The 15,811-nt window shown below is 37.6% G+C and overlaps 1 protein-coding gene and 1 non-coding gene across 3 annotated transcripts in view; one reads left to right on the top strand and one right to left on the bottom strand.

Annotated features, from left to right (window-relative positions):
• The window catches only part of ITPR2 (inositol 1,4,5-trisphosphate receptor type 2), a 556,807-nt gene that overhangs the window by 223,671 nt on the left and 317,325 nt on the right, over positions 1–15,811 (top strand). For both annotated transcript variants that reach the window (XM_061125163.1, XM_061125162.1), the window contains 3 exons: positions 659–716; positions 2,427–2,592; positions 3,570–3,743. In XM_061125163.1, the coding sequence (XP_060981146.1) occupies positions 659–716; positions 2,427–2,592; positions 3,570–3,743 (398 nt within the window). The remainder of the gene's footprint in view (positions 1–658; positions 717–2,426; positions 2,593–3,569; positions 3,744–15,811) is intronic.
• On the bottom strand, positions 13,047–13,118 carry TRNAY-AUA (transfer RNA tyrosine (anticodon AUA)). The gene has a single exon. It is a non-coding gene; the product is annotated as a tRNA-Tyr (tRNA).

The raw sequence follows: 15,811 nt of genomic DNA, 5'->3' as shown, positions 1-15,811 counted from the left end.
CTTTCTGGGAAGAATTTTTTCCCTTTTTATATCTTGCTCCTTTTTCTTTTTGTGCTTTGGAGATGAGAAATAAATTGTGTACCTGTCATAGACATCTTCAAAATGTTAGTGGTGGGGATGGGTGAGGAATCAAGACTGGTTCACATTAAAAAAAAAAAAAGCACTCTGTCCCACAAGAAGAAGGTATGGAATTGCAAAAGTAAGCTTAGGTAAAAAGATCATATTGTTTGGAAGTACCATGTAATAACAAGTTTCCTTATGGGTATGTTGTGATTCTTTAAAAAATATTATCTTTCCATATCATTATCTGTTTAAATTATATGTATATATATAGGTCTTTGTGTATGTAGATATATATATATATATATATATATATATATATGCTTATATAGATGAAGAAACTTTGTAAATAGTTTTATGTGATCTTTTCAATGTACCTTTGAGTATAATGATTTTTAAATGTAAACTTCAATTTAAAATACTGATGAATAACAGACACTGTGTTGTGACTTTTTAAAGTGTTAATTGACTTTTGGTGGCATAAAGAAATTAAGACAAAAATATTTTTAGGTATGCTACATTAATATAAATATTGGGACTCCTAATTATAAAAATATAAAGGATGGATTTTTTACCATTTTACCATTTATCTTTGCAGCTATTGTTCCTGATATAGATGAAATTGCAGCTCAGGCAGAAACTATGTTTGCTGGAAGGTATAGTAGCATTTATGTATCGTTATTTTATGAATAAGATTTTACTTAGAATTTTACAATACTTTATCATTCCCTGTATCTATTTAATTTTATATCCTTTATGGTTGCCAACATAATTCCTGCCAGAAATGAAGCTGCGAATTTACTATAGAAGAGAAAGCATAGCTTTTCTTTAGGTCAGGTTAAAAAAAAAAGACAGGAGAGATGAGATCAGTGTATTGAACTTTCCCCTGAATTCTTTGCTTTTCTTTCCTCAAATAATGACGGCACAGGAATGCCCTTTAAGTCTCCTGGCAAAAATACCGCTGGATCTTGCAAAACACTGCTTCCCAAAATCTGAGAAATTTGAGGCAAGAAAGTAACTTCTTTCAATGTTATCATTAAGTATATATGTGAGAACTAATGCTCATCATCTGCCAATTGGAAATATCCATATGATTGAAGAAAATGAAATATCTCTGCATGGCTACCCTCCTTTGCTGTTAGGAGCCATACTATTCATTGTTTTTAGGTTGTTTCTTTGGTTTCCCCAGAAATGAAACTAATAGTCAAAAAGAAAAGTAAAACCTGTAGGATGTCTGAGCTACAAATATTGAGTTTCTAGCATGAATTTTTATCACAGATTTGCCATATGTACCTAACAGATTTCTGTACTAAGCCTTTTGTTGCATTTTCTTTGATTAGCAAGAAGGACAAGAAGAAAGACTCAGGGAAGCCCAGAAAGGATTTTTATGTCTAGTGAACTTTTGGTTTAGGTTTGTTTTTATATTGTTTTGCCAGTTTCTGCTGTTGTTATTGTTACTGTGTTTTCCTATTCAAGTTTTCATTATTCCTGAGAAGAGGATAAACCAGTGTATGATTTTCACTGAAATAAACGAACTTTTCATCCGGGTAATCTAGCCCCGAGTCCGAACACAGCAAACTCGCGGAGTTGCTCGGGCTCTGGCCGCGCCTGTGCGCGTGCGCGTGCGCATGCGCATGCGCATGCTGCGCCTCACGGCCTCACCGCCGGTCCTGAGCAGGTTTGGGGCCTGGTGGGGGTCTTGGGGCGTGGTACATTGGCCCTTGACGTGCATCCAGCTGATATGCCTTCTCAGTAAACGCTTCTGGATTGATTCACTCTATATTTTGTCTGCGTCTAGATTACCAGATCATTCCAGTTTGCCTGCTACTTGCCTATTGCAGTCACTGAGAGTCTCCCGTCTTAGGAACCCTCTCGGTCTCGGACAGACTGGGACTTCGGTCACCCCTCCTTTCATGGACAATCACAAGCTTCTCTTTATGTTCCATTTCCTCATTAGTTGTGCCTGCAAGCTAAGTCGCTTCAGTCGTGTCCGACTCTTTGTGACCCCATGGACTGTAGCCCTCCAGGCTCCTCTGTCCATGGGATTCTCCAGGCAAGAATAATGGAGTGGGTTGCCATGCCCTTCTCCAGGGGATCTTCCCAACCCAGGAATCAAACCCACGTGTCTTATGTCTCCTGCATTGGCAGGCAGGTTCTTTATCACTAGCACCACCCTGGGAAGCCCCCTTATTAGTAACATGAGGCCAAAGAAAGTAAAAAGGTTTTCCTTTGCAATTTCCAATTTTTTGTGGAGGGGTGATGGTGGAAATAGTGTTAAGTCTGAGAATGTATACACAATTTTAGCCACTTATGACTAGATTTTATGTAAATACAAGTCTTTTAGAATGATTTTTTTGGTTTTACAGAAAGGAGAAAAATCCAGTTCAACTCGATGACGAAGGAGGCAGGACGTTTTTACGGGTCCTCATTCATCTGATCATGCATGACTACCCGCCTCTGCTGTCAGGAGCCCTGCAGCTGCTGTTCAAGCACTTCAGCCAGAGAGCGGAAGTTTTACAGGCATTTAAACAGGTGAGATTGAGTAGCCTTCAGTGCTTCCACCCACAGAGGCTCTGAAATGTTGTTTATAGCATCCAACCTGACTTAATGGTTGCAGAGTTAATGAGACTGCAGCTTTTCCTGGGGACACTTTCTATTTTTAAAGATAGATATGGCCTTGTCTGCAGCCAAGACATGATCTATTTTAGAAAGTGATTTTTCAGTTAATATCTTTAATGTGGATGATAGGCACTAAGATTTAGGAAGGCACTGGGGGATAATACCATATTAGGAATTTTGTTGCCCCTGCTGTTATTCTGACCCTAAATTTTACTGATCAGTTTGGGTACTACACCGAAATAAGTGTTTTGTGATTGAAAACTATATGAATCCAAAAGAGAGGAATTGTGATGGAGCTAATCTTTTTCTTTGTCATCTTTGAATGATACCAATTTTGAGACCATGAATGAAGACTATCTCTGGGCTTACTTGTATTTCACTAATAGTTCCTTAATAGAACATTGATTGTCATTAGGAAATTTTACAGGAATATGTTAAAATATGAAATAATTAAAAGTAATTATATAAATAGATGAAACTATTCATATATTCACATAATATATACAAATTAAGCTTTAGACTGTATGGGTGTTTTCTTCCACTTATTTTTATGTTTCTACCTCTTTCAAACATGGAGTCTCAGAAAAATTAACTTTATTGGTAACATTAGAGTTAGGGTATCTTTTACTTTAAATTACTCTTTAACATTTTGAAAAGCGTTGTTAGGGCTCACTTTTTTGTGTGTATAATTCCTTATAACATGTGAATATATTAAGTAGAATTTGCAGATACTTTCAGGTAAGTTTTCATGATCAATATACATGTAAAATATCCATAAATAGCCTAAAAATATTAAACTTTCACTGAGGGACACATATGTTAAAAGACTTGGGATTTTTGACATTAATAAAATTCTGTAAGTAAATCGAGGATTGAAATTCTGTTTCCAGGTGCAATTGCTGGTGTCTAATCAGGATGTGGATAACTACAAACAGATCAAGGCAGATCTAGACCAGCTTCGACTTACTGTAGAGAAATCCGAGTTATGGGTTGAGAAGAGCAGCAGCTATGAGAATGGAGAAATGGGTGAAAATCAAGTAAAAGGTGGTGAAGAGCCAATTGAGGTTTGTTTTCAAGATCTAAATTGAAATCATCCAAACGATATCTTTTAAACCAGCATAAAATTTCCGTTTGCCGAGTCGATAATCCACATAAACTTGTACTTTGGTTAATTCTTGTTAATTGTTCTCATTACACCATCTGCCTCCTTTTTCACTCTTTCTCCTTCCCACCCTCAATCTTATAATCCACGAATCAAGACAACAGGATGGAGTGAGGTGGAGAAAAGAGGAGTAGGTCGTAAGCCTAAACCTATGAAGAGAGGGGAATTTTCGTTTTAACGTTCATGGTGGCTTTTTTATTGCCAACCTATAAATCATTCTTTTCATTATTGAATATCCTTGTAAATAAGTAAAAATACCCAAATGAAAGGACATTGCCAACATGAAAATCCCCCAGATTTGTTTGATCTGAAAAATGGTAAAATGGTGTTCATAAGTCTTTTGTTATATTGGTTTTAGTTTTCACTGGGCTAATTTCATTGCTGTTTCTGCATTTTGCTAAATACTAAATAAACTATTAAATTTTTTAAAGCATTTTTTTAGAAGATCAGTGTCAACACCATAACTGATAATATAATGAGTTTCTTAAATACCTGTCCAGTATTTTATTTAGTTGTTATTTTTTTAAAAATTTATTTGGCCGTATTGAGTCTTTGGGAGTACCAGATCTTAGCCACTGGACCACAGGGAAGTCCTTATTTAGTTATTATTTTAATCTACAGGAATGTAAACTGTTTGAGGGGTTTACCTGCCCCGACTTTTCTGTTTGTTGGAATACCCAAAGTATTTTGTAGTATCGGGTATTGAGTAGGAGGTAATTAGTGGGAATGGGAAATAATTAAAGTCAAGATGCTGAAAAATTCCAAAGGGAAGTTCAGTGGTGGGTAACTACTTTCTACTTGTCTCAGGACTAATCACCACTGATCTGCACAATCCTTTTGACTTAATTCTTCAGAAACTTTTCTCTGATTTTATGATATAAGTTGGCTCAATGGTAAAGGATCTGCCTGTCAGCGCAGGAGACGCAGGAGACATGGGTTCAATTTGTGGGTCAGGAAGGTCCCTTGGAGGTGGAAATGGCAACCCAGTCCAGTATTGTTGCCTGGAGAATTCCCATGGACAGAGGAGCCTGATGGGCAATAGTCTATGGCATCACGAAGAGTCAGACACGACTTAGCAATTAAGTACGCACACGCACATGATATAAGTTAGTGGCATGTAGAATTTCTACAGCTTTTTTTTTTTTTTTTTTTTTTGGTTGAAATGGAGTTATTCCATAGCGTGTTTAAGATATAAGAGAAAATTCAACATTTACTTAGTATTTGCTATATACCAACTCTTACAGCAGACACTGTCATGCAAGGTATATTTTTTAAAAATGTTACAGTAAACTTTGGAGATGGTTATAAAGATCACATTTCCGAATCAGCTGAATTAACGGAAATTCAGAAAACCCAAGGATTTTCTCACTATCAAGCAGCTCTATGTGATTTTAACTCAGGTCTTTTTAATGATAAGCTCCAGGCTCTTTAATGTAAAATTGCACTTTCTGATACAATATTTAAAGTTATTAAGAGATGTATTATGCTTTCATGAAGTTAGAATACCTCTTCCTTTTACAAATACATATTTTGTAAATATTATAGAGGATAAATGTAATTTCTTCCCCTTTCAGAACTTTTCATTATTTTATTTTAATAGAGAAGAACACTAAACCTTAGGGAAAATGCATTATGCTTTTTGTAAAAGTTTGCCCAGAAAATCACTTAAGAGTAGAAGTGAGGTGTTCCATGAGGGATGCCAGTCACTAGTCTACAGTTTAAGTTCCCAGTCATGAGGGAAAGAGGAGAAAGAACCTATCTTAAGTGTATATCCTCAACATCCTCATAGCAGTTTAATAAAAGTTTGTATTGATGTGAGAAAGAAGATGAATAAGTCCTCTGATAATAGTCATTTTATTAAAAATAAAACTGCATTACACATGGGCTATAAAACTGTTTTTCTAGGGACTTCAGATGAACATAAATCAATAAAGTTGAAATATACTTATTTATTTGTTGAGGTCAGGATTTATCAGTTCAGCACATGTTAATAATTTTAGGTCCTTAAAGCAGGAAGTGATTTAATACAAGGAATTAAATTATAGGAATGTCTGGAGGAAAACAGTTTTAGAGGCTGCCTCTGGACTATAGATTTCAAGGTCAAACAATCATAGCCACGATTCAGAGGCCAAGAATCTGCATTGGCTGCCATATAAATACTGCAGCCGCCAGCACTGACCTGTACCTTAGACACGTATGGACCCCTCAGGTTTGTTGGGATTCTCTTTTCACCCCGCACAGCTTCAGGAAGATGGATGGGCCTTGAATGGATAGGGCATTCAGAGGATAGGTTTTAGTGTCAGACACCCTAGAATTTGCCACTCACTATATGTGTGACTTTGAGCAACTGATTTGAATTCTTTCAGTTTTGTTTTCATTGTCCATTCAGTGAACTTAATAATGGTACTTAGCTCATAGTGTTCCCGTGAAGGTTAAATGAGTGAACTCTGCATATGGTGTGTCAGTTGATATGACTTCAGTGGGAAAATATAGACAGTATGGTGACATATTAGTTACCAAGTCGAGAAGTCAAGACTCCAGCTTTAGTTAATTTATTGTCTCAGTGCAATCATGATGGACCAGTGGCCTTACACTGAGACTGATCTTCCTCATGGTTGCATCAGGATATCCTCATCCTAGTATCACAACACCCCAAGAAAGAATGTCTGTGCTTTTCTGGGTCTTCTGCTCAACAGCAAGTAAACCTTTCCCAGGTTCCACTCAGTAGATTCTATCTCATGTCTCCTTGGCTGAAGCAGGACTCCATGTTTACATCTAAACCAAGGGACTGTGAGTTTAGACTAAATAAAAGATGCTCCACAGGCTAGAATATTCTCCGCTGAGTTATATGGGGGAAGGATAAACAAAATCAGAATCTGCTTGTAGGGCTTCCCAGGTGTTCAGTGGTTAAGGCTCCATGCCATCAATGTGGGGGGCCTGAGTTCAATCCCTGATCAGGGAACTAGATCCCACATGTTGCAACTAAGAGTTTACATGCTGCAGCTAAAGCCTGAATTACTCAACTAAAGATCCTGCATGCTGCAACTAACACCCGGTACAACCAAATAAATAAATAAATATTTTAAAAAATCTGCTGGCAAGGGAGAAGGAAGTAAGGATGTAGGTTAGCAATCAGCAGTGTCTGCCAAAAATCTGTAGCCAGTGAATGCTTGTTATAATTATTGTTGGTTTTTATGCGCAACATATTGTGCTATTTGTTATGATGCACATGGAATTATGAAATCTTAAGAGATACTTGTAGGTTTATCAAATCCATTTCCTATATGGTACTTGTTCTGTCTCTAAATAGCTCACCAAAGTGAGATATTTCTTAAAACAAAACAAACTTCTGTGATGAGAAGTCCAACACCTCCTGAGGTAGAACAGTCCGTTGAAATTAGTGTATAGCTTGAGAAGTAGAATATTACCAATAAGAAGTCCCCATGGTCCATCCCTGTATTCCAGAGGAAACCATTTTCATGAGGTTATGTTAATAATTTCCTTAGTTATCATAGTGGTTTTACTATGTGTATCTGTATTTCTAAAACATTTAACAAATGAAAAGAATTTCATTTAGTCTTTTTTTAGGTTAATTTTTATTGGAGTCCAGTTGCTTTATAATGTAGTTTCTACTGTACAGCAAGATAAACCAGCCGTACATGTACATACATTCCCTCCTTTTTGGGCTTCCTTCCTACTCAGGTAACCACAGTGCATTGAGTCGAGTTCTTTGTGCGGGACAGTCTATTCTTATTAGTTGTCCGTTTTTTACGTAGTACCAATAGTGTATGTGCGTCAATCCGATCTCCCAGTTCCTCCCATCTCCTTGCTTTCCTCCTCGGGTTTTCTCTATGTCTGTGTCTATTTCTGCTTTGCCAGTAGGACCATCTATACCATTTTTTCCTCTGATAGCTCAGATGGTAAAGAAACTGCTTGCAGTGTAGGATACAGAGTTCGATCCCTGGGTTGGGAAGATCCCCTAGAGAAGGAAATGGCAACCCACTCCAGTATTCTTGCCTGGAGAATTCCATGGACAGAGGAGCCTGGTGGGCTACAGTTCATAGGATCGCAAAGAGTCGGACACGACTGAGTGACTAACACACTCACGCACACAAACATATCATCGTTTTTAGATTCCACATAAATATATATATATATATATAATATTTATTTTTCTCTTTCTGACTTATTTCACTTTGTATGACACTCTCTTGGCCCATCCACTTCTCTACAGATGACCCAATTCATTCATTTTTATGACTGAGTAATATTTCATTGTATTAAACTCTTAGAGTAAAACTTAGGCAGAATACTCCTTGACATAAATCTCAGCAAGATCTTTTTTGACCAACCTCCTCAAGTAATGAAAATAAAAACCAAAATAAACAAATGGGAACTAATTAAAAGCTTTTGCACAACAAAGGAGACCATAAACAAAACAAAAAGACAGTCATCAGAATGGGAGAAAATATTTGCAAATGAAGCAACTGACAGGATTAATCTCTAAAATATATAAGCAGTTCATGAAGCTCAATGTCAAAAAAACAAACAACCTAATCAAAAAATGAGCAGAAGACCTAAATAGTTATTTAGTCTGTTTTAGGTATGTTTTTGTTCTCTGTCTTTGCTGTTGTGTAGCAGTGACTTATTTTATTTTCTCTAATATACATTATTACATTTTATGCAGATGTTATCTAGTAAACTCTTGATGGACATTTTCATTCTTTACAGTTCTAGTGTCTTGAAAGGCAATTTGCTACCAAAAGGAGCTTTAAAAACTTTGAAATGTCACCTGATGCACATGTTTAAGAGACCCTTCAAGATATATATTTAGGTGTAAACATCTAGTATGGTTACCAAATAATGTCGGTTGCTTTCCAAAGACCAAATGATACTCTCAGGGTATGTAAGAATTTCTGTAATTCCCCATCATGAAGTCTAAGCTGGTTTTCTTGCTTTTCCATTTTTGATAATTGGATGTGTTTGGTATATTATCCTTGTGTGATTTTCATTTTGCTGGATCTTTATGAAGTTGAGCATGTTTTTATATGTTTATTGGACATTTCACTTCCTCTTCCAGTTTAGATTAAGCTAAATTCTGTGTGGGCAGGTAGTTAGATCCTACCAATTCATGTGTACCTACTACTGAGTTTAAACATATTTTTTATATCAAGTCATGGTGATGCTCTAAGTTTAAACTTGAGTACTATCTTTTCATCTGTTATTTCTTGTTTACTTGTTTTAGTGTGTTGGTAAGATTTTCTGGTACAGTGTTGAGCAGATGTGATGATAATGGCATTTTTGTTTTGCTTCTGATTTTAAAGGGAATAATTTTAATATTTAACTATTGAACATGATGTTTATTATACTTTTATCAATTGAGGAAATGCTCTCCTGTTTTTCATTTGCTAATTTTTACCATGAATGGTTATGATTTTAATTAAATGCAGTGTATGCATCTATCAAGATGATGTTTTCTTTAACTTTCATCTGCTAATTTTAATAACATGAATCATCAATAGACTTCTGTAGTAACCTTGTATTCTAGAATAAGTATGTCTTGATGATAGTTTATGCCATGCTACATCTAGCTTCCGAGGATTTTGTTTACCATTTTACATCTGTATTATCAGTGAGGTTGGTCTCCAGTCTTCCTTTCTTGTACTGTTCCTGTCAGTTGTTGGTATCAAGGTTAGACTAGTTCCATAATGAAGTGAGTTACAGAATCTTACCCTTTTTTGGGGTAAGATTGGAATTATCCCTTCTGTCAGTGCTTGGTAGAACTTGTCTAAATCTGCATTGGCCTTGGATTTAGTTTGGGTAAATTTTAACTAGTAATTAATATTGTAGAGATTATAAATTCATTAAACTTTTCTCATGCGGGTCAACTTGTATATTATTCTAGCTGTATACTTTAGTTTTCAAATTTATTCATCTTTCATTGTCTTTTAAAATTTCTGTTATATCTGTAGCTTCATACCCCTTTTTCATTCCCTTCTTTTTCCCTTTAGATTTCACGCTTTGGGTTGTACAGTTCTGTGAGTTTTGACAAATGTATGATGTCAGGTACAATCTCACCAGAGCTGTACATATTTTATTCATCTTTTTAATGAATTAATTTTTGACTTGTTAAGCTCCTGGGCTTGTTGGCTATTTTATTATATTTATCCTATTATATAGCCTTTTATGTTGACATACTTTGCAGACTTAAAAAAAATGAATGGTATAATTCCTAAGGAGCTGCATCCCACAGATTTTGACAAATGGTATTCCACAGGATGGGAAAAGGTCAGTTTTCATTCTGATATCAAAGAAGAGCAATGCTAAAGAATGTTCAAATTACCCTGGAACTGCACTTATTTCACTTGCTAGGAAGACTGTGCTCGAAATCCCTCAAGCTAGGCTTCAGCAGTACATGAACCAAGAACGTCCAGATGTACAAACTGGGTTTAGAAAAGGCAGAGGAACCAGAGATCAAATTGCCAATATTTCACTGGATCATGGAGAAAGAAAGGGAGTTCCAGAAAAACATCTACTTCTGCTTCATTGAGTACTCTCAAGCCTGTGACTATGTGGATCACAATAAACTGTGGAAAATTCTTGAAGAGACGAGAGTATCCAACCACCTTACCTGTCTCCTGAGAAACCTGTTTGTGGGTCAAAACTGGATGTGAAACAATGGACTGGTTCAAAACAGGGAAAGGAGTGCGACAAGGCTGTATATTGTCACCCTGCTTATTTAACTTACATGCAGAGTACATCATGAGAAATGGCTGTGTTGGATGAATCACAAGCTGGAATCAAGATTACTGGGAGCAATGTCAACAACCTCAGATATGCAGATGACACCACTCTAATGGCAGAAAATGAAGAGGAACTAAAGAGCCTCTTGATGAGAGTGAAAGAAGAGAGTAAAATAACTGGCTTGATGCTCAACATTAAAAAAAACTTAAAATCATGGCATCTGGTCCCATCAATTCATGGCAAATGGAAGGGGGAAAAGTGGAAGCAGTGATAGATTTTATTTTCTTGGACTCCAAAATCCCTATGGACAGTGACTGCAGCCATGAAATTAAAAGATTCTTGCTCCTTGGAAGAAAAGCTATGACCAACCTAGACAGTGTATTCCAAAGCAGGGACATCACTTTGCTGACAAAGGTCCATATAGTCAAAGCTATGTTTTTTCCAGTAGTCATGTACAGATGTGAGAGTTGGCAACTAAAGAAGGCTGAGTTCCAAGAAACTGATGCTTTTGAACTGTGGTGTTGAAGAAGACTCTTGAGAGTCCCTTGGATTGCAAGGAGATCAAACCAGTCAATCCTAAAGGAAATCAACCTTGAATATTCTTTGGAAGGACTGTTGCAGAAGCTGAAGCTCTAATACTTTGGCTGCCTGATGCAAAGAGCTGACTCACTGGAAATGACCCTGATGCTGGGAAAGAATGAAGGTAGCAGGAGAAGGAGGCAACAGAGGATGGGGTGGTTAGATAGTATCACTGACTCAATGCACATGAATTTGAGCAAATTCCAGGAGACAGTGGAGGACAGAAGAGCCTGGTGTGCGCTAGTCCATGGAGTCACAAAGAGTTGAACATGACTTAGTGAATGAATAGCAACAATTTTTATTATTGTTCAATATTAGATATTACAATTTTTTGTTATGATTTCTTCTTTGGCCCAGAATAGTTACTTGGAAATGAATTTTTAAATTGCCAAGTATACTTGCAAAATTTACACTTCTTTGGCTATTGAATCCTGAATTAACTCACAACAAGAGAATGTGGTTATTATGATACCAGTTCTCCCAAGATTTGTTGGGACTGCTTTATGGTCTATTATATCTTCAGGTTTTAGAACTATCTTCTTATGCTCGAGTAGAACGTGAATGGGTATAGGAGTCCTTATATGTGACTAGCAAATCGAGCTTATTGTATTTAAATCATCCATCTACTCACTAATACTTTTGTTTTCTCTCTTTTTTCATGGTCACAATTTTATTTATGAATTTCATTTGTTCAGCTTTTTAAAAATTAATTTTTATTGGAGTATAGTTGGTTTACAATGCTCAATTAGTTTCTACTCTGCAACAAAATGAATCAGCCACACATATACACATACCCCCTCCCTTCTGGACTTCTTTTCCATTCAGGCCACCACAGTGCATTAAGTAGAGTTCTCTGCTATATAGTATGTTCTCGTTAGTTAGGCTCTGCCAACAAAGATCTGTATGGTTGAGGCTATGGTCTTCCCAGTGGTCATGTGCAGTTGTGAGAGTTGGATCATAGAGAAGATGGAGCACTGAAGAATTGATGCCTTTGAACTGTGGTGCTGGAGGGGGACTCTTGAGAGTCCCTTGGACAGCAAGGAGATAAGACCAGTCAATCTAAAGGGAAATCAACCCTGAATACTCGTTGGAGGGACTGATGCTGAAGTTGAAACTCCAGTATTTTGGTCATCTGATAAGAATGGCTGACTCATTGGAAAAGTCCCTGGTGCTGGGAAAGGTTGAGGGCAGAAGGAGAAGAGGGCATCAGATGATGAGAGGGCCGGATGGCATCATCAATGCAATAGACATGAACTTGGGCAAACTTTGGGAGATGATGAAGGACAGAGGCCTGGCGTGCTGAAGAGTTGGGCAAGACTGGGCTACTGAACAACAGCATTAGTTATGTATTTTATCCATAGTATCAATAGTGTATGTGTGTCAATCCCAATCTCCCAGTTCCTCCCATATTCCCACCAACTAGGTATCCATGTATTTGTTCACTATGTCTTTGTTTTCTTGATGTATCTATGATTGAGAGAGATTTGCTTACATTTCTCACTATAGTGGTAAACTTATCAGTTTCCCCTCTAGTTCTATTAACCTTTATATGTTTTAAGTCTATTTTATAGATACATATAAATTTTAAATTGTTTTTAACTAGAAACAAAAATGTTTTATCATTTGCAAGTTATTTTCTTCCACTTGTTTTCTTTACCGAGTGAGCTACAAGGGAAGCCCCACTTGTTTTAATATTGTTCCATGTCTTCGGGCAGCATTACTACTGTTAAGAAGTTTACCATGTATTGAATGTGGTGTTTAGTCACTAAGCCGTGTCCAACTCTTGTGATCCCATAGACTATAGCCTGCCAGGCTCCTCTGTGCATGGGATTCTCTAGGCAAGAATACTGGAGTGGGTTGCCGTTTCCTTCTCCAGAGGATCTTCCCAACCCAGGGATTGAACCTGGGTCTCCTGCATTATAGGCAGATTCTTTACCAACTTAGCTACAAGGGAAATCTCGTATTGAATAGTGGTGCTTTGATTCTGATCTTACAACTGTTCGGTCTTTTCATTCATATCTGACTCTTTGCATGTTACTTAAACCTTATTATTTCTTTCATATCTATTAGTTTCTTTTTTATATTTCCCATACCTGAGACTTTGTGCTGAATTTGAATAATTTCTTTAGACTTGTCTGAGTTGCTTTTCAGGCATGTCTTATTTGTAGCTAACTTCACTTCTTGACTTTTAAAAATTTCAGCCATTATACTTTATCACACCTGTGATTTGATTAAAAAATCTTTTTGGTCATTTTTATTATCTGTTGTCACTTGCTAATTTTTGTGATTCCATGTGGCTATTTTATGGCCTTGTATGTAATACTGATTCCAGGATCTCAAGTACTTGTGAATTTCTTATGATTTTTACACTTATTTCACTATGTATTTGGTCATCTTTGATTATGAGCTCATATCTTCATTTAATAGACTTTGTTTTTAGAGCAGTTTTAGGTTTAGAGAAACACTGAAGTATAGTGAAAGTATAGTGAATGCCCATACATCCCCTCCTTCCTTCCCTTCAGTTTTCTATTATTAGCGTGTGTGCAAGATAAGTTGCTTCAGCCGTGTCCCGCTCTTTAAGACCCTATAAACTGTAACCTGCCAGGCTCCTCTGTCCATGGGATTCTCTAGGCAAGCATACTGGAGTGGATTGCCGTGCCCTCCTCCAGGGGATCTTCCTGACCCAGGGATCAAACCTGAGTCTCCCATGTCTCCTGCATGGCAGGCAGGTTCTTTACCACTGGTACCACCATTAATTAATATGGTGCATTTGGTGCAATTGATAAGCCAATACTGATATGTTATTATTGACCGAAGTTCATAGTTTACTTCAGGTTTTGCTCTTTGTTGGAAAGGCTACCCACCCACTCCAGTATTCTGGCCTGGAGAATTCCATGGACTATACAGTTCATGACGCTGCAAAGAGTTGGACACGACTGAACGACTTTCACTTTCACTTCACACACACAGAACAGAAAGGAAACAAAGCCTGGATCCCAAGGAAGATGGAAGGTCTGACCAGAAACCTGTGTTAGAACCAGGAGTACCTAAAGGAAACACCCACAGTGATAAACCAGGGAAATGATGGGTAGAAGAGCAAAGTGTTTTGGCTTGATCAAAGCCAAAATGGGGAGGAAAACTCTCTTGAGCTCAAGACAAGTGCACTTGCGCTCAAGATTTGAGACTAGAATTTCTACTAGTAAAAGGCCCCAAAAGTTCCAAGTCAAAAACTCTTTTTAACATATTCACAAAATGTCGTATCCCAAAGTGGCTCTGTAAGGCAAATGAAATCTTCTCTGGGTTAAACAAACCCCAGAGGAACTCACATATTTCAAGGAATCTAAGTTCATAACACACTTTTAAATTTACTAAATATCTAAATAAATACATTCCCAACGACTTCTACAAAAGTAGCCAAGTTAAAACTCAAATGGCCCTCCTATTACAAAACCACTAGATCCTAGATACAAAGCCTATTTTAAGTATATTTCTGGGCTCACTGGAAACGGAGGACAACTCTAGAAGACTCCACCCTCCATCTGTTATCGCTGTTGTTTAGTCGCTCAGTCATGTCCGATTCTTTGTGACCCCACGAACCACAACATGCCAGGTTTCCCTGTCCACTATCTCCCAGAGCTTGCTCAAACTCATGTCCATTGAATCAGTGATGCCATCCAACCAGGTCATCCTCTTTCTCACCCTCCATCTACCAAGTAAGAAAAGTAACCTCAAACCTGATCAGAGAGTTCTAAGCTTCTGGGCAACATGGTAAGTATCCTTGAAGACGAATGCCAGTAACTGCAACTCAGAAAGACAAGTTAACTCTAAGCAAATAATCAAGACTGGGGCGCTAAATCAGACTCCTGCCTTCAGACGTCTCAGGCACACAGCACCCTCTGGCCACAGGTTGAGGTAATCACTGCATACTGTAAGGAGCAGAACATTCCAGCTTTCAGCCCCCAAGATACCAACTCAAAACCTACACCCAAATATTTACAGCAGCTTTACACAAAATGGCCCGAAATTGGACGCAATCAGAGGTCTTTTAATAGATAAATTGGGATAAATAAACTTTAGTGTATCCGGACAACGGAGTAGTGTTCAGCGATAGAAAGTGCTTACAGGTTACAAAAGGACAAGAAAGAACCTCAAAAGTGTATTGCTAAATGAAAGAAGCCAGTCTGAAAAAGAAGGCTGAGTGCCAAAGAACTGATGGCTTTAGAATTGTGGTGCTGGAGGAGACTCTTGAGAGTCCTTTGGACAGCAGGGAGATAAAATCAGTCAATCCTAAAAGAAATCAACCCTGAATATTCATTGGAAGGACTGATGCTAAAGCTGAAGCTCCAATACTTTGGCCACCTGATGCAAGAGCTGATTCACTGGAAAAGACACTGATGCTGGGAAAGACTGAAGGCAGGAGGAAAAGGGGTCAACAGAGGATGAGATGGTTGGATGGCATCACCGACTCAATGGACATGAGTTTGAGCAAGTTCCAGGAGATAGTGATGGACAGGGAAGCCTGGCGTGCTGCAGTTTGTGGGGTTGCAAAAAGTCAAACACGAGTGAACAACTGAACAACAACAAAGTCTGAAAAAGCTACATATTGTATGACTCCAACTGTATTCTGGAGAAGGAAAAACTGTACAT

Source organism: Dama dama, chromosome 22 (genome assembly GCF_033118175.1).
Source record: "Dama dama isolate Ldn47 chromosome 22, ASM3311817v1, whole genome shotgun sequence".
Lineage (NCBI taxonomy): Eukaryota > Metazoa > Chordata > Mammalia > Artiodactyla > Cervidae > Dama > Dama dama.
The sequence above is the reverse complement of the archived record's forward strand: the minus strand, read 5'-3'. Positions and strand labels throughout refer to the sequence as shown.